The sequence below is a fragment of the Sciurus carolinensis genome, chromosome 14, assembly GCF_902686445.1.
Source record: "Sciurus carolinensis chromosome 14, mSciCar1.2, whole genome shotgun sequence".
In the NCBI taxonomy this organism is placed as follows: Eukaryota; Metazoa; Chordata; class Mammalia; order Rodentia; family Sciuridae; genus Sciurus; species Sciurus carolinensis.
This window is the reverse complement of record NC_062226.1, coordinates 53987859-54014002: the sequence shown is the minus strand read 5'-3', so window position 1 is coordinate 54014002 and position 26144 is coordinate 53987859. Positions and strand designations below refer to the sequence as shown.

General features: G+C 37.3%; 1 protein-coding gene across 9 annotated transcripts in view; it reads right to left on the bottom strand.

The window, feature by feature from the left end:
• Window positions 1–26144, bottom strand: part of Bnc2 (basonuclin 2) — a 403502-nt gene that overhangs the window by 276874 nt on the left and 100484 nt on the right. For all 9 annotated transcript variants that reach the window (XM_047523680.1, XM_047523685.1, XM_047523679.1 and 6 more), the window contains exon 2: window positions 6116–6241. In XM_047523680.1, the coding sequence (XP_047379636.1) occupies window positions 6116–6241 (126 nt within the window). The remainder of the gene's footprint in view (window positions 1–6115; window positions 6242–26144) is intronic.

The following is a 26144-nucleotide window of genomic DNA, read 5'->3' as shown; positions in this document are numbered from 1 at the left end:
TGAACAATCTGTAACAGAATTAGCCTTTTTTCCCCCTAAACTGCACAGCTCCGTAACTAAATGTGACAGACTGAGAGAAGCAGTTTATTAAGACACCAACCCCAAGTTTATTTAGTTCATAAACTCTCTCCTAGAAAATCAATACAGTCTGTACAGGGTTATTAGGCTGACTAGCTAATACATCCAAATCTAGGCTGCCCAGCCAGCAGTCTTCTGACAAAATGCTACCCAGAGTAGGCAAACTGAGCTCTTCAGATAGCAGGGTTTAAGGCTCCTCTAGCTGGAGAATGCAATGTAACTATTGCCTAGATTTTTACCGCCACAGCCACGCCTTTAAAATGCCAGAATATCTTTCTAAGGTTTAAGAATATATTCACAGCAAATACATGAGACTTCACCTGCTAAATGAATTTGGTCAAACAAAATCCTCACTAGTTGGTAACACTAGTTCACAGAGGACAAGTTTTATTACAGTAAGAGTCAACCCAAAGACTTACCCATAAATAAATATGTAAGATAAATCAAAAACTTCAAACATACTCAGGTTGCACTTTGTAGATTTTAAGTTTGTAAACCTTATTTTAAGTAAGTTTTGGAAAATACAAATTTGACCCCTCTAGAAATGCCCACAATGCATGATTTGAACTTGTCACTCATTTCCATATAGAATGCAAAGTACAGAACCTTGATCTTAGAATAATTTTCTCTAGTAAGTGAGAGACTTGTAAGGACACAGTTCAAAAAAAAAATACACAAAAAAGCACAAAGATGTCTTGAGTTCTTTCATTGGCTATGTATTCTGGAGATTATGGAATAACTATCTGGAATCATTTGTATTAAAGTTATTTGGAACTAGTGGGATGAGTTAGACTCAGTTCCACAGTGATTGCTTTCCGCTGCCCTGATTCCATCCAGGGATTTCAGGTTAAAGAATCACAAGTACTACAGACCATGTGTTAGCTTTCTCAGGCCATGTGTAGTTAGAGATGGACCATGTAAAATAAAAAGTACACCAAGTAGGTCTAATGGCACCCAAGATATTAAAGACACTGTGAGAATGTGACCATCTCCCCTTACCACAACCTACAGGAAAAATACACTTACACAAAGTAAGAAACTCAGATACCTTCTACAATGGTAAAGTAGGTTGAAGAACTGAAGGGGAAAAGTGGTTAACAACTTTTGGAAGTTATTTCTGATACTTACGATGTTTTAACATTTAAAATGTTCCAAGAAAAGGACTGCACTACTAGCATGCCCTCACAATAGAGTATACTGGCCCTAAGATACTAAATCCTAAACTTAAAAAGGAAAAAAAAAACATTTTCACAGAACTTTAATAAAATCCAATTTATAGATTGCTGCAACCAAATATTTTTTTTCTGTAACTTTTGAGTGGGCACCTTATCAAGCATTTTATGTCATGTTTGTTTTTTAGTAATATGTTAAAAAGTCAGAAACATATATTCTAAACCATACTACAGATCCTAACGTCTTAGTAATTAAAAGTTGTAATTACAGGAAAATTTTATTTTTAAAAACCTTTTTGCATATAACTACACACTGTGCATGTACCCTCAATGAGATCCAATTAGTTACAAAGAATTTGCATTTCAGTTAGTGTGGGATAACAAGACTATAGGGAGGCACAATGCAATCCCACCAGCAGAGTAAGAAAGTGTGTTCTTTCTTGTTAGCTCTGTAAGCAATAATTCCCACAACTGACTGTTTAAAATGTTACTGATCTTTTCAATATCTGGGTACTGAGGTGGGTTTTAGACCTTTCCTTCCATTTTCTAAAAATGAATAAAATAAAATAAATATATAAATAAACCACATGTTGATGCAAAAAACAGAGTACTAGAAGAACCAAGTGAAAGGATCTTGCTTTGCATAAATATTCATGGTGTGCATTTTGTTTTGTTTTTAAGGACAGAAGCACTGCATACTTTCTATTTTGTTCCTAAAAAGTCCCTTGCTTTCTTAAATTAAGTTCTATAACTGGGAACAGAAAAAATTCACTGAGACAATTCTATGTAAATACATATGGTTTTGTGATAAAGACACACATGCACTACACTGAGAAAGTACTCAAGGACTTTTTTTTTCTAGCTATGTTTCCAAAAATGTAAATCTTGAGCAAATATAAAATAAATGTATAGTTTGTATACACAATTTAAGAAGCATCTCCAGGACGTCTGCTGGTTTACAGAACAATACCTGTAATTCCCTGGGTTCAGTTCAGCAGCTGTTAACAGATTCTGTAATCTGTAATGACAGTAAACTGGCCTTTGCTCTTCCTTTTATTCACTATTCATTTTCAAGGCTTGGTTAAGTACAGAGCTGGGTTAAAGATCAGTGGTTTTTCATGTGACACACGCTGGTATTCATCTAATGGCTTGTCAAGACAAAACTGTCCCTGTTCTTGCCAAAATAATAAAAATGACGCTCCACATCGCATGACAATCAGCACTTCCTTATGGCAAACAACTCAAGCTTTTGTAATTCACTTATTTTATAGGAAAAAAAAATGTGAACTTCCTATCTTGTATGTGGGATCAGGCTGCCATTCTGAAAGGAATTTTGAATTACATTTTCCCATTTTCCCGTCTTAACTCTAGAGCAACATGTAAACTAGTTTCTAATCAAACCAGACTTTGCCATATAAAAATAATGCTGAGGCTCAAATTTGTGATGCATTAAGGTATATAACTTAATATATGCAAATTATGCAGAAGCAGCAGGCTGGACTCAAGTCACAGAGGTGGGGCAACCAATTGAGGAAATGTCATTTTTCTTGAGAACAAAGTATGGGACTTGCTTTGCAACATCTGTTGGGCTGTGTGAAATGTTAACAGATGTCTTAAGTGGAAAAAAAAAGAAAGAATTAATAAAGGAAACCTCCTCTGAACAGATAATCCACCCAAATTTCCATATTCCTAAGGAAAAAAAGTTGACAGCAGCCTTTTTCCCTTGTGAAACCTGCCATTCCTATTTTATTAAGTTTCATTTTCTATGTGAAGTTAAAAGGAAAAAAATTTTAACTCACTATAAAAAGAAAAAAAAAGTAAAACTAAAAATAATTCAAATTCAGGTGTTCCCTTTGCAAATAATTAGATCATAATCTAAGTTGCTTTTTTTCCCTTGACTTACAGATGTAATTTGATGAGAGTAGAGTTAAACATTCATCCCTCCTTAAAACACACATACACATGCAGAGATGAACTATTATTCCGTTATTCTGCATGTTTTATGGAAAGTGAAGAAAGTGAGATTTAAAAGTAGTTCTTGTGAGTTCTGATATGAACTGTCATCTTTATTCATGAAGGTACTCATCTGCACAATTAAGATTCACCTAACATTTACACCTAAATCTTTGCTTTCCAACTGGCTCCTAATTTTTTTCCATTACCATCCTTGTAAGGGATGAAACACTGTCTTTTAATAGTCAAGTGTTCCTGAGTAGTAACATCTGATGGTTGTGAAAACTTTTGGAGTACTAGCTGGATTTAAAGTTTAGGGAACCTGGAAAACTTAACTTGCTTATTTAAGAATTCTCCTTAGTGTTTCAATTTATTAGATGATCTAGCCAAATCTAAATGTAGCAGTCCTTAATTCAGATTAAAAACATGACGCATGCATGCCAACTACTGAACCTAATTCAGTGCCTATGTGCGAATGAATTCGACTGTACATCTGCATTCTTCTATACGTCTTCCTCTTTGGAGATATCTAATCTATTGCTTATTCATATAAACACTTAGGACATGAATTTGGGATAATAGTTTATGGATTAACTAATTCAAAATGCACTTAAGGATATCTAAGTATTCAAATAAGAAAAGAAAAAATTCAGCTGTCGTCTTTGACAGTCTCAATCACTGTCCCTGGAAGTCTGTGTTAGAATTGTACATGTTACTTCCTATTTACAACAATATCTTTGCCAGATGCTCTGGCGGCCTGGGCTGGGCATTTCAATACATAGAAGCCTCAGTTAGAACAGCCTGAAGATTTCAGGGAACGAGATCATGGTTCACATTGTAAATAAGATGTACAGATATGCCTTCAGTTTTTGGTTAGTTTTCTGCCAATGTATTGTGGATCCTAAATCCTCTGGTGTTTACTACAAGGATACCACATCAGAGCACAACACAAAAATAACTGTTCTGAAAAAAAAAAAAAAAATTCTCCTACACTGAAGGGAAAAGGTAAGCACTAAAAACATCATTATATGACCAAGAGAGGAACACAGGCCTCCTAATGTAAGGCTTGGGTAGACATTGGGTTAAATCACTTTAAAGAGTAGCATGAATATCCCCCATGAATAAATAGTACCTAAAAGCTTTACCCTTCTACAGCAAAAGGGAGAAACTGCTCCAGTTGACACTTGTCTCTGTACCAACTGAAACAATCAATGCGATGCAGCATTTGCTGACAGCCACATCAGGGGCTTCTTTTCACAGAAATACATCAAGGAAATATCCAAATGCCATAACCCTTTGATAATGAAAAGGTCTGGCTAGGGTGTGGTAGATAAGGTAGTTGACAAAATGTTAGGGAAAGGATGGATCCTTGGAATCCAGGTTCAGATACAAAAGCATTTGAGGTCAGCCTTAATCTCAAGCCTACAAAAGATCAAACATTTTTACCTTACCTGTTTTGGTTTAAACACAGAAAAGTGGCTTTAATCTTTTCTCATGTGAAAGCAGTGACAGTGACTTCTTTCTATCATAACTTACAGTTAACAGTTTATAATAAAATCTTCTGCACAAAAAGAACCAGTGATGTTTTTCCTCACATTAATATGAAAAAATAGGGTAGGGCAAGGAAGATGCAGAGGGGAATTTCTTTCTTATGATCATGGATGTTGCAGGACTGTAAAGATAATATTAATTTTTTAATTTGCTTCCTTCTAAAAGACTGTAGAGTGAGAAATTTGCAACCCCAATAAAAAATGTCACGGTAATAATTTAAATTACTGTCAGAAAGGAAGATTGAGATTCAGAGACAACCAAGAAAATCATGTTGCAGGGCAGGCTCAATACATTATAAAATTATTTGAAAATACAACAATGCCTTCAGAATTATCACATACAAAAGCAAAGCTATAGATAATACTCCCTTATATGCAATTCACAAACCTAAAAAATAAATTTAAATAGTGAAATCTCAATATAAAGTTTCATCATAAAACAGACTATTTTATATACATACATATTTAAATGAAAAATGTGGAAACATAGTAAATTTGAATGATCTTGGAAATTGTTTTCAAAATTAAGAAAGCCACAAGATGCCAGAAACTTACTAACAGCACTAACATCAAGTTAAAAAATAGGAAGAATTAACAAGTAACATTTGGGGTGGGGGTACCAGGGATTGAACCAAGGGGCACTTTACCACTGAGCTACATTCCCAGCCCTTTTTATTTTGAGATAGGGGCTCACTAAGTTGCTGAGGCTGGTCTTGAACTTGCAATCCTCTTGCCTCAGCTTCCCGAGTTGCTGGGATTATAGGTGTGTGCCACCACATCCAGTTTAACAGGTAACTTTAAGAGGTCAGTAGGTAACTACCTGCCAGTAGCTGGGGAAGGGCCTGAGGGAAGCTTTTGAAGTAACATTGCTTATCTCCATCTAGTTGGTGGCAGTGGGCACATTCACCTTATAAAAATTCATCAATCTGTACACTTACAATTGCTATACTTTTCCATGTGTACATTACATTTCAGTTCTAAAAATTTACTATTAGTGGTACTACTACTAAAAACAGTGATAACAGTAAACTGTCCATAGAACTACATAGGGAGGGGGGAGGAAAGATAAAGGAAAATATAAATAAGGAAGGGTGGAGAAGTGAAGAGACAGATGAAGGCGGGTACTTTATCACAAGATCATTCAAATAACGGCCACTAAATCTACTGCTTGCAACAATTTCTTCATAGGCAAGAAGTGTTAGGAAGCAAGTAAATATCTGAGTTTCATAGTATGAGGATGAGTGTGAAAAGACAGCAGAAGAGTGGAAGAAAGAATGATTAGGTGAGAGAAACCTCAGCTAGGTTGTGAAAGCATGTGAGCATATCATAACCAAGCGACTTAAATGGAAAAGAGCAACGTACCTCAAGTTGAGATGCATCAACCCCGCAACATGGGACCTTGAAATGTGCTTGCCAGTCTTGTTCACTAAGCCTGCCCTCTGACTTGTAATTAAGGCGATTTGGAGGTGGGGTGGGCACAAAGCGTGCCTGTTGAGAGATGGGGAAAGGAAATTACATATACCCTGTAGACAGTATTACTTATAAGCACTGAGTATACATCAAGACAGATTTTTTTTAAAACTGCAATTATAATATACTCCTCTAATCACCCAAACACCTTTTTTAAACAGCTAATAGTTTCTAAGGCGTACGGCAGCCAACGGTTATATAAACAAACCCTGGAGAGAATAAAAGTAACAAAGCAGGAATAACTGAATAATTTGCTGACTGGTGATAAATATACTTTGGTCCTCAGTCTCTTTCTTTATCTCCTTTTCCCCACCTCTGACCCCACCCCTTGGCAGTGCTGGGAATGGAAACCCAGGGCTTAATGCATGGTAAGCAAGTACCCTACCACTGAGCTATACCCCCAGCCCACTCAATTTCTTCACTTTGTTGGGGTCAGTGCTGGGGGTTGAATCTAGGACCTCACACATGCCAAGAACAGGTTCTGCCACTGAGCTACACCCCATCCCCTAGCTCAATTTCTTAGTCCCTTTTCTCATACTTGTTATTGAAAGAGTCATCTAAATATTTTAGCCACTATTAGGGAAGTTTTATCAAGGCCTTACTTGCCAGGAATGAAAAGCTGTGAGGAACACGAAAGTTCCTGGTCACAAGAAGTTTACAATTTAGTACAGAAGCCATGCACAAAAAGCACCATATATAAAAACAGAATATGGTAAGAGAAGCAATAGCAGAATTCTATTTGAGAAAAAGATTCCTTCCAGCCAGTATGGTAAAAGAAAGTTTCTAAACAGACATGGTCTTTTCTCTGGCACATGAAGAACTTGTAGTATTTACACATAAGTGATCCAATTGATTAGAACATAAGGTAGGGAGTGTGTAGAGCAATTAAGAATCGAAGATGGAGGGCCAATAGGTGTTGCTATAACAGTAAGAGTCCTACAGTCCACTATAAAAAGTGGCTGTTTCCCAGTGACTTGGGAAGCTGAAACAGGAAGACCGTAAGTTTGAGACCGGCCTCAGAAACTAAGTAAGGCCCTAAGCAACTTAGCAAGATCCTGCCTCAAAATAAAGACAAATAGGGCTGGGGTTGTACCTCAGTGGTGGAGCACTTGTCTAGCACATGTGAGGCACTGGATTCAGTCCTTAGCACCACATAAAAATAAATAAGATAAATATACTATATCCATCTCCTACTAAAAATAGAAATAAATAAATGAATTTATGTAGCTCAATGTATAAGTAAGTGTCCCTGGGTTCAATTCCAGGTACTTTAAAAAAAAAAAAAAAAAAAAGGCTTACTGTTTATCCCATTATCCACCAACCATCGATACTAGAAGATTCCAGAAGGTTTATGTGGCAATAGCACAATGGACTGAAGTGTGAAAAGAAAGACATGAAGAGATGAACTAGGAAGCTATAATAATAAACTGGGCAAATGATTCCAGGAAATAGGGCTGGGGATGTGACAATCAAGAAAAAAGATACATGAGGACAAAACCAAAGGAACAAGAATGACTGACAGGCTGAGAGTAACAAATGAGAAGAGTCAATGAAGACACCAGTGCTCTTATAGTCTGAGAAAGGAAAATTGTAGCACTATCAACAGAAATGGGGATAAACTAGTTTGCCAGAATATATACCAACCTCAGTTTGGGGTAAAAGCAGACCATGTAGATGGCTAGGCAACTAGAAATGTTCAGACAACAGACTGATACTGGAGTCATCAGATCTGAGACCCATCTATATAAACATGACACAAATGGTAAAGAATGTGACCACAGTTAGCATCTTAGGGGACACCTATAGTTATTGAGGGAGAAGACAGAAGGAGCAGTGTTAACAGGACCATCAGACCTAATGTTCTAAACAGCAAGGGAAGACAGTTTCAGGAAGTAGGATGGTCAAGAGTTTTAAATGCTTCAATAAACAATACTATATTCAGGGTATAATAAAATCAAGAGTGGCAATACAGTAGTAAGAACAAAACAAACTGGTACTGATGAACACCAAATTCAGAACAATGCTTAAGGAACAGGAGGAGGAAATAGGGGGCTTGGCAGTGACTGGCATAATATAATCTGAATGGTAACCTAGAGTACTTCAGGTATCTGCGTCTGTACATTGCAGTTCTTAACTTTGGGAAAATGGGCATTCAATATAGCATTCCCAATATGTAGGTGGTTGAAATATTTTATAACTGTATTTTGTGTTGCAAGAGTTTTCCAATAGGTACATAGACAATGAAAAGCATGTAGAATCCACATTCCACAGGAGTTAAGAAGTAAGCAATTTGTAAAGGAAAGAAGCAGAAAAGATGAAACAATTCTTTGAAAAAAAATTTCAAGCAAGAAAAAGTTGATCTAAAACATTAGTAGGGCCTTGGAGAAGTAGTAAAAATGAGTTGACAGTTTTGTTTTTTTTTTTTTTTTTCACTACAAGAAGAAAAATAAAAACTGCCTATGATAGGCAAAGGGGACAAAACCAGGGGAGAAAAGGATATTGAAGATCTACGCCAGAGGGGAAATGATATAAAAGGGTCCTAGGAGAGAGTATGGTCAAGAACACAAATGAAACTGGTGTGGCAGTGCAAGTCCTAATCCCAGCAGGCTGGGCAGCCGAGGCACAAGGACCGTGAACTCAAGGGCACAGTGAGATCCAGTCTCAAAAAATAAATATAGAAAATTTTAAAATAGAGGTTAAAAAAAAAATAACACAAGTGAAAACATGCCCCTTTAGGAAGAAAAATATATTTTTTCCCCTCAGAAACCAAAGGTAAAAGATAAAAATTCCATGGCTTAAAGAAAAAATACACACACACACACACACACACACACACACACACACATATATATTAAAATGCTCTCATCTTAAAATTTAACTATATATCTCCCCCACTAAATTGTACACTTGTTATAACAGGGACAGAATTCACCCATCTTTGGTCATCCAGGCCTAACAGACACTTAAACATAATATGTATTCAATGAATGATAGCCCAGAAAATAGAGGATGAATCATCCCAGAAAAACAAAAGTTGAAGTTACCCATTCAGAGAGGCACAACAGGAAGAAATCAAGGACTACTAAGAAAGGAGGAAAGGTTTGGTCCAGTTGGAGAGGATAAAATGAAACTCAGAATCGAGAAATGTTAAAAAAAAGAAATGGTAGAAAGCAGAAAGGACTCGGCCTTGGTTTCTACACAAGCATGTCCAGTCACAAGCAAGCTGCCTGGGTCTAAGACGGTGTGATTCAGACCTCCCAGTTCCGGAACTGGCAAGGAGTTCTCAATGCAAAGAGCAAAACTCTTTGCTCCAAAACATACATCCTAATGGCAACAGCACATCATAAACAATTACAATGGGTATCACACAGCGCACCCATGGCAAGTAGTTCTCATAAAGAAAATTAAGACACAGAATTGATTTTGGATGAAATTATTTAATCTTTATTTAGACATACCCAAATTCTAAATGTTTACTATGTAGTTTTTTAAATGTCTGTGAATTTATAACTGGCTAAGGAAATTCCCCAAAGCAATCAAAGATCAAAATTCTTTACACTATGTTACACATGGGATTTCAATGAAGGACCAGGCAATGTAGAAGAATATTAATTCATTAACAAACATGAGATAAAGCTGAGGACAGTTGAGTTCCTATCCGTACTGTCTGATTCTGACCTCCAGGACTACAACTATGGTCCAAAGTCACACCGACTCTCAAAGGTTGCATTAATAAAACTCAGCACTGTAAGTCCAGAATCCCTCTAGGGAACAGGGAAATGATGGGGTCCATCGCCTGGTCAATATCAGCAGCCACCAAAGAGTCACCACAGGGAAATGGGACAAAGACATTCATCAGCCACTATAGCCTGTCTTCCTAACAAGAGTCCTTTCTGTGAGGACCCCTGTCTAAGTGACCTGACACAAAGCTTTATAAAGCAGCATTAATACTGTGGGCCAAAATGAGATTGATCTTTGAGCTTCGTGGTCTCCTGTTGTCAACAGTGCATTATAAAACCAATACTAAATACTTTATAAACAGGTCTCCCTACAGTGTATTAGAAAAACAGTGCATATTTCATGCCCCATAGTTAGGTAGCCACATATCCATCAGACTAATAAATTATTTATTGGGTACTCAGAAGTGCAATAAGAGTCAATAAACTAACTTCTGGATACTTATAAGCTACTATTTCACTGGAAATTATAACTGAATGATAAAACTATCTCACAAACTGGATGGTGGATGGGAAATCCCAGATCTCTCAAGTACAGTGTTCGAAGGAAACACAGACCTCATGAATGAGAAGGGACAAAAAGTCCTATGCCCTGTAAAGAGTCCTGATTACTGAAAGCACCACCCAATCCCATGCTTGCTTCCTTTCTCCTGTGTATAGATTCCTTTGGTTCTACCATCCTTGGACACAGATGAAGGACAGAAAAACTGGTGGTAACATTTCTAACACACCCTGACTCAAGCCAGATGACAACTACCACTAATGGTTTGCAGTTGACATCTCCAGAGAAATTATACAATGACTTGAGGGTAAAAGCTTTCTGCTACATGCACAGTATGGAATTTGAATTCTAAGGTTAAAGACTCACTTTCCCCGCACCCCTATTTTTGGTTAAAGCACCCAAGCCTGTGAACACCCTACGATACAGTCCCTGGTGCCTGGTCTAACATGATTAGGCATCTGATTTCTGGTTCCACCCCTCTGATAGAGGACCTTCTGTTCTGGAATGGATTCCAGCCCATCAAGAAAGAATTTCTTCAGCTGGGAGTTATTTCTCAAACTATCAGAGGCGTGGACCTTTGTGTAGTATTGTGGGTGCCATGGTTTCACATGCTGGCCACATTAATACTGGAGAGCAAGCATCTGTAACCCACAGCTGTGTGTGCTCCAGCCCCAAAGCACCCGCAAGGCTTATGCCAATGCAAACCACTCTTCCCATCCCACGTCGGAACCACACTGGTTTTCTTCAGCAGCCAGGCGCTGAGATACAGTTCTGAAAATGAAGGTTTTGGGTTCTTTCCATCCACATGATGGGTATAGAATGTTGAGAAGAATACTGCCAGAGGGACTGGCACTTTTATTCTCCCCCATCCCACACCAAGTGAGCAAACCATGAAGAGCTTTATAGTGTCAAAGGGTGTTCAAAAGCCCCCCGGGGGGAATAACCAAAATGGATAAATATATAGATTTTCTTCCACACTGTTTTCATTTTTCTTCTTAGTGTCTTATATTTTACCCCTATTGAGTGGAGTTTTTAAAGTTGAAAATATTTTATGTGGGTAGAAAAAAGATGTAGAAGTAAACGAAAAATATGGGAGAGACTTGATTTCACATCATTTCTTCAGAAAGACCTCCCCAAATCCTAGAAATCATGAAAGCTGACGTAAAAACATGAAACAAGACTAGTTACTTTGTATTATTTTTGCTACTACAACCACTACTGCTGAGATGATTATTCATATTAATGAGTTTGGTATGTAGACAAACTATAAAAGACGCAGTCTCTGACCTCCAAGTACTTATCTCTGTCTTTTGGGATTTACTCCTCCTGCTAGATTTACTTTTATTCTTCATACCCTTGCCCAGAGGAAGTGATCATCACTCAGGACTTGGACCATTTCCATGGGTGGGGTTTAAATATGGCAACAAGAAGAAAGAGAACGTTTGCCCTTGGACACAAAGTTGGCCCCAAAGCTCAGGATGTCTAGTTTGTGGCAAAAAGAAATAAAAACTCCCTGTGAAAATTTTACACTGGTCTCACTGAGCTCTATCAGAAAAAAAAAAAATTCTTACAAAGTGTGAAAGTACATAGTATTCCATTGCCTAATCACATCAAGCACATATAAGCACAAACCATGTCCCTCTACACTAAAGATGGTGAGACACCAGTCTCTACCATCCCTTATAATTAGTTGTTATGTATTGCATATGTCCTTAGAAAACGTGTAGAACAGATACATTCAGGGTGCCAATGGTGCCCAGTAGTTAAATGCCAAATTTAAAGTGAGATTACTTGGGTTTCACTCTATGTAGAAACATTTGCCATTTGTGGAACCTCAACAAAATTGTTACGCAGTCAAAACTGTTCATCTCTAAAATGGAAATGATCGTACTAATTCACATAATTAAATGTTTTTAACACAAAAGAGAGAGGTACATAGCTCAGTGGTATAGTGCTTGCCTAGCATGTGCAAAGCCCTTGTTTTGATTCCTAGCAGTTGTGTGGGGGTGGGGGAGAGGCAGAGGGGAGGAAGGGATCTCAAACAAGAAGCCTGAGAGCAAAGTTTGGCCTCACAAACATTTTGGTCAGCTCCCTAAGTGAGAGGGTATGAGTGGGCATGTGTGTTTAATTAGTGACCAACAAGAAAAATTCAAGAAACTTTATTATTTTAAAATGTTATTATCAGCTGCTAGGGATCGGGGTTGGTAGAGAGAGAAAAAAGGTAAGATGCCAAGGCGTTAAAGATAAGGCAACAAAATCTATGTTCCTTCCTGATAGCAGTGGGGCCGGGGCTGGTCACTCTTTGTAGCTTGCAATCTCAGCTGGGCAGTTTCCACTACTCCCCAGTGTATTAAATCCCACCTGTTTCCCTCAATTCATTATTTGTCCAGCCACTATAGCCATCTGAGTTTGTGACATCTGGCCTGTAAGTCACTCCACATTAATCTAGCATATATGGAGAATTCATTCACACATAAATGAAGGTCATATTTAAATAAAATGTCAAGTACCAAGAATGTTTTCTATTGCCTCTGCTACAATTACAGACATGTGCTCTGCGATAGCTATTTCAGGAATAATAGTTCTCAAATATATTTATTTTTAACCAATGAAGACCTTGTTTTTAAAAGATGTTAATACTGAATATACAGGACAATACTTACGATGCCTGAGCCCTTGACCTCAGTAGCCTAAGACATCTACACAGAATTATAAGGCTGTACAAAAAATTTTTTTTAGAAAACTGACCTAAGATGACTGCTTGACCATTTAATGAGGGAAACTGAGGCAAGGTCACAAAATAAGCAGATGGCAGAGCTTGGACAATTTTTCAGGGTCTTCGTTACCAAAATACTTATACTAGAGTTCACAGTGGTGGTCCCAAGGATGGAAAATCAACTAGTATTCCAGTGTTGCTCTTACTGACGTATGAGAACTGACTGCTAAAATTTCAGGCAGTTTATAAGCAAGGAGACTTCACGTTGGTAATTTGAAATAGGCCATGTTGAGAACCCTTACAAGAACAGTCAGCAAATGCTACAAATCAGAGCTCCTGTGCAGAACACCATGAACTAGTTGTCCAACTTTTACAAGCACCATCCCTGGCTGAAATTCTGACATTTGGCTAAGTTAGGCACCTTTACATGGTACACATGATCAAGTATGGGTCCATTTACTCCCCTCTAGAGCTCTCAAGGCCAAGTCATATTCTTAAGAGTTACAGAACAAAATAATTGATGTATAAGTTTGGAGTCCTTATTACGTGTAAAGCATTGTGATAAGTTTTATAAGATACAATTATAGTAAAAGCACCATATCCAGAGGTCTTATGAAATTAATAATTCTGGATAGCCAGAGTCTAGGGGATGGTACCTTACATTTAATGAACACCTGCTATATGCCAGGTTCTATGCAAAGCATAAAGTATTTTTTCATTTGTTCTTCACAGGTCCTATGAGAGGTATTATTATTCTCATCTTACCAATAAGGAAACTGATGCTAAGAGAATTAAGTCACTTTACCGAAGTCATATATTAGTGTCAAAGCAGGAATTTAAGACCAAGCTGGTCTTATTTCAAAATATGTGTTCATCCCACTATCCTGCACTGCCTCTCTAGGTTTCTATGACGTCAGAAAAAAATTTTCTTAAAGGGTGTCACCCTATGTCTTTAAATAGGACATATCTTTCAAGACAAATAATTTTTTCTTTTTGAATACCAACTGATATGGAGTGATACCTTTAGGGCTTATAGAGGGAGCAAAGAAAATCTGAGACTGTGCTATATTTCAAATTCAACAATATACCATTTTATTCTTCCATAGTTAATTGTAATTACTTATTATATAGCCAATGTCTGCCTTCCCCCCACTTCTATAAAATGTTGCTACTATACTATGAGTCTTTCCAAAGTAATATTAAGTTGTAATTAAGAATGAAATAGTTGAGTACTGGCAAGAAACACCTCCAAGTAAATCACGAGTTAACAGCAAGATGCAGAACAGTAACCTAGTATATGACCATATATGTTTAAGAGAGAGAGTGGGAGAAAGAAGACGAGGAAAAAGAAAAACTAGAAGGAAGTTGTAAAATCATTTTACATTTAGGCTAAGTTACTTAAAGAAATACCTTCTGGTACAGAAATCTACTCTGAGAAGGGATGGGAAATTTGTTTTCTCTAAGCTTCAATACTCTTTTTTTCTCTTTTCATAATGTGTACATTTTAGCAATTAACAAAATAAAAAACAAATGTAGTCTAATGAGGGCCCTAACAACCAAAAAGAATTTAAGAGTTTATGGTACTAGGCAAAATGGAAAGTTGCTATCTAAGCTTGGAAGCATTCTTTCATGTCTCCAGCATGCTCAAAGCACTGTTTTTGCCTAGTTCTCAACTATTCTCATATCAGCATGGTGTAAGATTTAAGACAAGGTCTGCTAACTTTACCTGATATACAGTATAGTTGGAGACCATAAACACACAAGCTAAAATTAAAGATGCAAATAACTGCTCTTTCTTACGAAAGATGTACCACAAGTCAATATGCGTTGCTAACACTACTTCAAGGACCGTAAGTAATTTGGTCACAAGAGGGCTATGAGCCGAGTTTTGTGGGCTAAAGAGAATATCAAAAGGCAAGAGAAGAGAGCATTCCAAATGGGCAGGGAAGCAAGCATAAAAATAAGTGTAAGGAAGCACCATTCCTAGGTAGAGGAAAGATATTAAGATATTAGAAAGAGAATATGTTAGCAAACTATAGAGGCCTTGAAATTTGGACTTTTCAGGTTCTGAACAGAAAGGTAAAATTGGAAGTTGTGTCTCAGGAACAGTGTATTGCTGTGTATTAGAAGTTGTGTTTCAGTTAGGAACAGAGTACAGTGTTTACCAGAAAAGCGAGACATATGAGGCAGAAATATTCATGTAGGGGATTTGTCTTGATTTCAAATATTTGTCTACAATATAACCTCCAACAACAAGGGAGTATGGGGGATTTCTGTCTGTATGCAAGTATTCTACATGAACACTTGACACTACCTTAAGCACTAATAGAAAATGGACAGCCCAGGGCAGAACCAAGGACCTAAACTAGGTAAAAGAAACAAATTAACAATTTATAGTGTTTTGCTTCCTTTTTCAAAGAATCTATAAGAACTGGTGCCTGTGTTTGAGGGAAAGAGTATCAATACCTGTGTATATATACAGTTAAAGTATGTCTAGCTGGAGAATATTTTCTGAAATTAATCATCCAATACTCAAATTATGCTCTGTCCTCAATTCTTTACCATATACTCCTAACTGGCCTCTCATCCAACAGTATATGGCTCAGCACTCACGTCTAGGTTGACCCTGTCACCTCCCTCAGTATCTCACCATTCTTGCCTGACATTATAAAGATGTTATACGTAGTCTACATGTTTGACAAGGGATCATCTGTCCATGTCAGATGGGAATAGGCATCTCTCCAGAATGCGTGACATACTCCATCAATAAATGCAAATGCTCTCAAACAAGCTCTAGAATCCTCTGGATTTCTGCAATTGAATATCCCTCTCATATAGGTCCCAAACTCAATCTTTGAATTGAATTATAACATTCTTGCCATAACTGTTGCCTGTCCCATTTCACCATTTCACTAATGAACAGATAAGCTTCCTGCTCACCAAGGCTTAAAAGCAAATTCGTCCATTTCACCTCCATATTCTTACCATGTTTGGCATGGTGCCTAAATTTGGTTGACTAAATGAACACCAGATGAATAAATGAATGATAACAGTAACTTAGGAGCATCTATGCTAGGAAGATAAATTCAGGGTGTGCATCCGTTGACTGTTCCCTCAGCAGCACTGGCAGGCATTCCTAACTGAGCGTAGAATTTTTTTTTCTTTTTTCCCCTTCTGGGTCACCTCAGCCTCTCAAAGCATTCATCACCAGTCAGTAAAAATTCATCCACAAAATAAAACATATTTGTTATCCCTGAACTATGCCTTTTTTTCTTTTAAGTTCCAAGTTACTGTCATTTTTAAAAAGTTTTTCTAGTTTGAGCCCAAAAGAAAAAGGCATTAAGTTCCAAATTAAGTCTAGAACTATAAAAACAATCTTCTCTCCTATTGTGCTTAGACTTGATAAAGATACCAAGTATATTGTAATACCTGAATACTAGATGAAAAAATGTAAAGTGAAGAGTTTGGCCTCCACAATCTCTTTAGCACACAAGTGCTAAATGCTTTCAATGAAAACTAGGTGCCTCATCTAAGGGAGCAAAGAAATCCCTCTGTCTGAGTCATCTCAGAATCCATCTCCATTCACTTTCAAGACACCCCCTCCCTCCCAATTTCTCTTGCACTGCAGATTTATTTCTCTCAAACAAAAATTAATAAATACTACTAGGCAAAGTGGTACATGCTACTCAGTAGGCTAACTCAGGAGGATCGTAAGATCAAAGGTCAACCTAGGCAATTTTGCAAGATCCTGTCTCAACATAAAAAATACAAAGGGCTGGGGATGTATCTCAGTGGTAGAGCCACTGGGTTCAATCCCCAGTACCACAACAAATAAAATAAGTAACAAATTTCAAACACTGTGGAGAAACATAAAATATATATATATATATATATATATATATGTATATATATATATATATATATATATTTAACAGTTTCTTTAGAAATATTAGCTCAAACCAGGCTCAGTGGTGCATTCCTATAGTCCCAGCTACAAAGACAGGAGACAGGACAGGAGGATGGAAAGTTCAAGGCCAGTCTGAGCAATCTAGTGAGACCCTATATCAAAATAAAGTTTTCAAAAGGGTTGAAGATATAGCACCTAAAACTTTTGCCTCAACATTTAGATAGTCCTTACCATATTAAAACAACTGTTCTGGGGGATAGTAGTAAGTCAAAAGAAAAGGTGCATGCTGTTGTACACAAAATAACCAGCTGACTGAAGCTGTGAATTAATCGTTTAATCTCAGAACTGAAATTCTCATGCAGTCTTGGAGAACAAGTCATTTTATAAATGACTTGGCAATCACACATTCCAAAGACAGCCTCTCAAATTGCCAGATTAAAAAAGTACAAGTTACACAAGAACCTGTGTACTTCTTTTCTAGATGCCACCCCTTTCTGAATACACATACCACTAAGCAAACAATCTCAACAATCTTTTTAAAGAGAAAAAGAAGTTGAATCATTTGCCATCTTTGTATAAAACAAAGAAATTGCAGAGGAGTGTGAGCTGGCAAGTCAGCCAAAGCGAAATGCATTCCACATGGTTAGCAGCCAGCAAGCTGAAGAAGGGAGAAAACCTGACACTTAAGGCTTCAAATGATCACAGCCTACTAGGGTCTACTCTCAGTTTTGACTCCGGATGCACGTTTTAATAGTGACTAACACTTATGGAACTGCACAGAGCCTAATGTCAAGATGTTTCCATGTCCCTTAATATCATGCAAACATCCCAGGTCAAATATAACATGACACTAATAGTCTGGAAGCAAAGTGGATGACCAGAAACTGTATTTTATTTTAACAGATCTAATAGATTCCTCTTTGCAGTGGTTGTGGGAAAAGACATGGCAGAGTTTGAACATTAACAACGGTTGTTAAGGTAAAGCTTAATCCCAAATGTGTTAGCATAAAACTACCCACTTCAAAAAGATTTTAGAGTATATTTTATTAAATCCTGAAATGCATGTCCTGGTAAATTTCTATATAAATTTGATTTACAAATTCCACTGAAAATGTGCCACAGCTGGCAGAATAAATTACTACAATAAATCATTATTAAATAACTGTAAATCTTTGTAATGACATAATGCCTAACTAAAAAAAGTATGCAGAAGTGAACATTTGGTAGAAGAAAAGCACTCTTCACACAGAAAAACAAATTACAAAATTTACCATGCCAACACTACAATATGATTCAATGACTAAACAGGGAAATAAAATTCACATAAATAGTACTTAAATCTACAGTGGAGTTGTGTTCACTATTGCATCAAAACAAACCTCATGGCAAGGAGTAAGAGACTCAGGTTTTTGACATTAATGATCACACTGACAACGGGTAAGTCTTATGCATAGAACTCCATCCAATATTTTGCTAGACAATAAAAACATATTTCAGGTATCAATCACCAAGACCAGTTAGTCCTTCCTTCAATGCTTCATAAATATTCCTCAAATAAAATAATCTATTTCTCTACCTCAACCCTCTCCTCTGTATAGAACTCCACCTGACTTCAAAATAAACTTTTTCCAAAAAACATAAGTTACATTCTTTTTGATGGGGAGCAGATGGGTAGCTAGAGCAATCCATTACTTCAGATATCACTTGAAGTGAATCACTCCAAACACACCTGCCTTATTTAGCTCTCCCTAGCCTCCATTTGTCAAAGTATAGACACTTGGTACTCCTGTCGCAACCAACGGGGCTCATGGCTCCAGCCAGCAAGATGAGTTCCAGCACAGTGACAGGTCCTAGAGTGCCTGCTTACAGCATGTGATTGCTGTTCCTGCCTCTCGGGAAGGGTAAATTAATAACTGACATTTTCACAACAGAAGAAGTGTCTAAGATAAACCCATTAAAACTGTTAGTCTACCGAATATTTCACACTGCCAGTTGGTAAAATCTCTGCCCAGGTGATCACTGCCTACTCTTGTTTGTATTTATACTTCAGTTTACAGACACTAGTCTTCATAAAATAAAAAAGATGTTCCTGAATGCCACCCCTAACCATTTTTCTATTTGCCAAACGTAGGTCACCAAGAGTGTCTCTCAGTAAAACCACTGTCTCTTCTAGCCCATGTAGGCTTCACCAATATAGGAGGCTGATTCAGGAAAGTCACCCTCACCCAATAGGGGAGCAAACTGAGCTGTCCAAAACACTAAAGGGCAAAGATGGCCTTATTTTAGTCTACCTCACAATATTTTTATGCATACAAATAGGACAGTATTTTCCCCCTGTATTTCATTTTCCAATTTGTTATAAGAGCAAAATGCTATCCCTTTTTCAAAATGGAGAAGCTGCTTCACTAAGATTATGGGCAAATGTGTTACCCAGAGGCACACTTGGGCCCCATGGTCAGGTATTTCTTCCCAATAAGATACTTCCCCCATTGCCTCCACTTCCAGTCCTTGTAAAGCCATTCCCGAGTATTGCTCACTCTCATGGGAGAGCAAAGCATCCGTGCTATGGCCTCAAACCTGACACATTCCAGACCAAATAAATAAGCCAGTAAAAGGATACCTAACTCTGTAAAGGCGAATAAACATCTAAAAGTAACTCGCAGAAACAACTGAAAATATTTCCAAATAAGCAAAAGTTCAAAGAGAAAGAACAAGACAGCATGAGACAACACAACTCAAAAGAAGAGGGTCAGACGCAGCACTGGTGCAGGAAAACAGTCAAGGGGAGACCCAGGAAACCAAGAATGTACAATTCCATGAACGAGAACAAAAGAGATTGGGGGGAGAAGTCACGTAAGCACAAACAACACTTATTAATACAAAAAGATGGCGGCTAGATTACAAGAGTGGGATGAACTAAATTTCTAGCTACATTACCCAGAAATCATAATCAAAAGACAAGGATGTTAGCCACTGCTAGGAACATGACTTCAGTACCAACCACTCAGGGTAATTTATTTGAGTTAACTTTGATCATACAAAAAAAGACAGGACCTTCTCCCTTCTTCCCTTCCCCATCTTCTATCTCCCTAAACAATCTAGTTTATTCCTAGGCTTCAGTTACCAAATGTGTTGGTGGGCACCAAACTCTCCCTTCAGCCTATGTTGCTCTTCTACATAACAAATGCATTCCCGTCAGCTCCAAAGTAATGTCTAATAGCAACTTCAAACTTGACAACTCCTCACATTTGTCCCCCAGAACAGCCCACATCAGTAAATGATACCATCCACCATTAAGGGGTTAGAAAATGATTTTCTCATTTATAAAAAACAATTTTATCCTTCCTCACTTTTCTTAAGAGTGTTTCCTTGGAGACACAGTGAGTCTGAGTTCTTACTTTAACCTTTGGAACAGAGATAAATCTCTCTAGGGATTAAGCCCAGTCTCCAGTTTTTACAATGTAGAGATATCTTCAAGGTCATATATGGAATCAACTCCAGATATGTGAAAATAAACCTGAGTTTAATTCAAGTGCCTCTCATATGGGCAAGGAAGACCATCACAGGAAGCAGCCCTTCGTCTCTGGAGATGAGAAACTGATCTACTTTATTTATTCTGCTTCTGTGTATAAACTGGGGGGTTTACTACATGTAGTCAACCTCTAAATCTTTCAAATCTACCTCCTAAATATCTCTGTATCTATCTATTCTCCATTCCTTTGGCTACCACTATGGTACAAACTAGCATTCTTGGACAGTTGAAACAATATCCTATCTCAGATTCTTGCATTCACTTTTTCTCCATTCCAACCTATTCTCCAAACTACAGTTGCATTTCCAAAAATCCTTTAAGATGCTTCTACAAGATTTGATCTCTGCCACCATAACCAGCTTCATCTCCTGACCCCTCCCAGTGATCACCTACTTCTCTCTGCTCCAGTCCTTCACCTTGTTTTAAAGACTTTCACCTCCTCTTTCCTAAACCTCCTCATCTTCAGAGACTGTTTCTTTACCTGAACTAGAGAAGATTGTTACCTATTCCTATTCACCATGAACTACTTTTCAGCACTTCTAATTATTTAACATCCATCTCCCCTATGGGTCAGTAAGCACCACAATGGCCAGGCTCTTTGATCCTATCTTATGAGTGCTTAGTACAGATTTAATAACACAAATGAGCCGAACACAGTGGCACACACGTGTAATCCCAACGATTCCAGAAGGTGAGGAAGGATTGCGAATTTGTGGCCAGTCTCAGCAACTTACCAAGAAACTAAGAAATTTAGTGAGACCCTGTCTCAAAATTTTTAAAAAATTAATTAAAAAGGGCTGGGGATGTAGCTCAGTGGGAAAGCACCCCTGGTTCAATCACCAGTATCTAAAGAAATAAACAAAAACTCCTGATTTTATACCCCAATGTACTAGCCAATGCAAGTAGAGAATCAACTTAAAAGCTATTTAAAATTAGGTGGATTTATCTGTTTTATTTTATTTATTTAATATGATCTTAAATCTTTCCCTATATGGTATAACATCTTGAATCTTATCACTTTGCACCTAACTAAATAGAAAATCATGTTCTGAAGGACCAAACTCCCCAACACAGTTGCTTCTGGCTACCATCATCAAGACAGATTAACTCAGTTACGTCCCAAGTTTGAGTCCAATAAGCCCTTATGAAACTCTTTGGCAAATGTCAAACATAATAATAAGAAATATAAGAAACATCCATAAAAAGCCTGAAGATCCTTCTTCATACTTGACAACAAGCAGTTATGTTTGCCATTTCTTTAAGTCCCTTTCTCAAAATTGCATCATTAATGATGGCTAATGCAAATGTTGACTATGAAATTTTATTCATTTTTTTCAGCAACAATTGAATGCCTGCTACATTCCAAACACAATGGTAGTAATGGGATGTTTGACTTTTGTAAAATTACAGTTGCAAGGCTATAATTCATTGTTATTTGAGGGTAAAATTAATGTACCAATTCATATATAAAAAGTCTTATAAATTACTAAGAATTTCTACATAACTGAAAAGCTTTTATTCTTTATAGTATTCAAAGTTCAGTAGTAATTTTACTCAACAAATTATAAACACAACGTAAGGTGTACTAGTTTTCTATGGCCACCATAACAAATTATCACTAGCTTAATGGCTTCAACCAACACAAATTTATTAGCTTATAATTTTATTAGTCAGAAGTATGACACAGGTCTCATGGGGCTAAAATCAAGATGTCAATAGAACTGTGATCTTTTCAAAAGATGCTGAAAGAAAATTTATTTCCTTGCCTTTTTCAGCTTCCATGGGCCGTCTACATTCCTTGGCTTGTGGCCCCTTGTTCCATCTCTAAACCCAACAACATTGTCTCTCCCAGACAATTCTTCCATGATAACATCTTTCTCTCACCATACCTGGGAAGGAGTATAGCTCTTAATAATTCATGTAATTAGAATGGATCCACTCAGATAAACTGGGCTTAACTTTCCCACCTCAATGTCCTTAACTTATTCACAGTGACATCCCTAAGGTTACATATCCACAGGTTCTTAAAACTTGCAGATGATGAGGAGGCCATTATTCTGCTGACCACACAGGCATGCAAAATTTTCAGGTTTCCATTCTCACTCTGTGAATTAATATTTCTAATTGTCTGGTATATGAAATTCACTTTAATACATAGTCAAGGCATGATATATCAATCTTACTGTCACAATCTGAATCTTTGAAGAATCAGTTGGTTTTATTTACACGAATACAACTAAACAGACTTTTTAAAAAAGTATTACTTAATTTGTCTTTCATTTGAATGGTAAAAGTATTCCACATCAAAGTTTATTTTTGTTATAGATTCCTGAGGGAATTTGTTTTGATTTTAACAGTGATAAATTCCAGGAAACTAATTCATCTCAACTGGGTTGTAACACTTAACTTCGTGGTAATAGTTTCAGTTCAAACCAAAAAGAAATGCAGAGAAAAGGATTACATGTCACCACTGCACTCAGCTGGCTATAAACTCACACTTCAATAATAAGGAAGATGCAATTTTAATGCAAAAATCAGCAATTAGAATGGAGGCACTACATTAATTGCTTATAATATTTTTGTGCTTTGTTATGAGAGGTTTCTCCCCACGACAGAAAAATCAAGGATCACATCTGAACCTTGTTTTATTTTTTAAATTTATTTTACTTTCCATCATTTATTTTGTGGTACTGGGAATTGAACCCAGGGTCTCTTGCATGCTAGTCAATTACCTATCACTGAGCTATATTCCCAGTCCCTGGAGCTTTAGAGATAGTATGCTTACTTTAGGATGTTTAAAAAGACATTAATGCAAAGTTTAGTTATATTTAAGACTTCTGGGTCAAAAATCAACCACCCAGTGAATTTCTCCTAATTTTTAAAGTTCTGAAATCTTATCATTTTCATAGAAGGTAAATTTTCAAACTGGAAAGGAAATTACCAGTATCAATGTAAATCAGTACTAATATCCCTCACAATACATAGAGAGAAAAATGAATACTAAACATTGCTTAAAAAGAAATCTTCAAGAGAACAATCATTTTCAACCATGTCATTTATACATGATTTCAGCTTTATTGTAATATATTTTAAATCTGTGAAGGTATTTCACAATTATAGTTAAAGATAAAACGGCATAAATATAGAACAGCTCAGTAGTTGAAGACAGAAACTTTTATAAGTTAAATATAGCTTACACTGATTTTATTCACAATGAAAGTGTATTACTTTTATGAGAAAAATCTATAGCCAGGTGCAGTGGTACACAACTGTAACCCCAGTTACTCAGGAGGATGAAGCAGGAGGATTCCAAGTCCAAGGCCAATCTAAACTTAGGAAGCCTTTGTCTCAAAATTTTTAAAAGGGCTGCAGGTGGAAGTCAGTGGTAGAGTACCCCTGGGCTTAACCCCCAGGTACTGCAAAAAATAAAACAAGAAAGAAAAAAAAAGCTATGATACTTCAGTGAAATGGGAGTAGACAAGAAAACATACTCATTATTGAATGAAATATACATAGCCAACTTAATAATTTCTACATCCACATGTTGGTCTAAATCATGCATTCTCCATAAGAGTAAAACTATTTTGATCTTATATTGGCTTATGGTTCTTCAAAGCTCAACTCTACCAACAAAATCTTACTTCTTAGGATTTAATGGAATTTCAGTGGGTGGGGAGAGAACAGTTAGACAAAAAAATCTTGAGCCATCTAACTACAAAGGCCCCTGTTTGAGAAACAAGTGCTCTGTAGTTGACAAAACTGGATATGCCACCAAGTTACATTTACATGTCTCATGAGAGCAATCAGTCCAGAAATACGTCAGAAAAAGTAAAATTTATCAGAGTACTCACAGTATCAAAAATTAAGAAGAATGAACACCAAGTCACAAGAAGAACCAATACAGTCACCCTCATCAGTTTCAGAAATGTAAGATAAAGCATAGGGTGGGTTACTTTAGAAGAGTGACAACTGTGAGATCAAAAGAACCTGTGATTCCAGGAGGTACACTCTTCACTCTAGGAGGGTTGATCTATTTTTTTCATGGACATCATCAAGTTGGTGCCATCCAAGGCCATATGGAAGTGCATTGCCTTCTGGAAAAGTATATGAGGTGTGAGGGAGGAAGTATTCAAGACGAAATGCCAGAAGGGGCCCATCTAGGAAATACAATTGTCCTGTAAAAAACGCCTTTGAACACTCTCCAAAGCCATTCAGAGATCTTTACCCATTCTACCCTCATTCTTCTTTCTTAGAGAAATGGTATTTTTAGAAAGAAAGAAAGAAACTGAAAGTGGTAAGTGGGGTGACTCAAAGTCCACAATCCACTTCAGAACCCCCTGAATATGCACTTGACAGAAAGGGGAGATGAACAGTGAGACAGGCTCCAACGGACTTCACACTTTAGGAAGCTCGACACACACAGCAGCTACAATGAAAAGAACTGGCAGTGACCACAGCTCTCTCTCATTGGCCTCCTCAATTTACTATTTTCATTTTTGTGTTCTTACTTTTATTTTGCTTTGTGCTCCCCAAACTAATGGAGGCAGGGAGCAACAGAACCTGGCCTCAAGGGGTACTTGGGGTACTTGAGATGGGGATAGAAAACCTGAACTCTTAAGGTCTCCTGCCAACTTTTCAAGTACAAAGAACATAGTCTGAGATGATCAATGTTAAAAGTGCCGCCTCCGCCCCATATATGGCACTGTAATAAAGTAACAGTAATGACAACAATAATGAAGATGCCTTGTATCTTATACCTTACTTAAAGTGCTTTAATGACTCTAATGGATTGAAGCATCCCTATGAGATCAAAGGCAGATATTATCATTTCCAGTCTACATAATAGAAAATCAAGGAAGAAAGGTTAAGTGACTTGACCAAGTCTCATTCATCAATATGGTGATGTTCTGATAACAGCTAAAGGGCTGCTCGTTCCTGTGCTGCCTACACAGCTGTTCAGTTCAACTTGCAGTAGAACCCAAACAAGTCAGAGCATTATGGGGAGTGATACTGGCATTAGAAAAGAGATTCATGGCTGGGCATGACCTGTAATCCCAGTGGCTTGGGAGGCTGAGGCAGGAAGATCACCAATTCAAAGTCAGGCAATTAGCAAGGCCCTAAGTAAGTCAGTGAGTAAATAAAATACAGAAATGGGCTGGGGATGTGACTCAGTGGTTAAGCATCTGTGGATTAACTTCCCAGTACCAAAAATAAAAATAAAAAAAAGTTAAGGAAATTCACTTATATCAGAGTTGTGGTACGTGCCTGTAATCCCAGCAACTCAGGAGGCTGAGGCAGGAGGATCACAAGTTCAAGGCCTACCTAGGCAACCTAATGAGACTCTTTCTCCAAATAAAAAAATAAAAAGGATAGGGATGTAGTTCAGTGGTAGAGTAACCCAGGATCCAATGCCCAGTACTGGGAGAGAGGTAGGGGGGAAGAGGGAAAGAGGGGGAAGAGATTGACTGATTTACTTAATTTTTTATCAGTAAACTGACTTTTTTACAAAGGAAATTTTTCCTGTTCT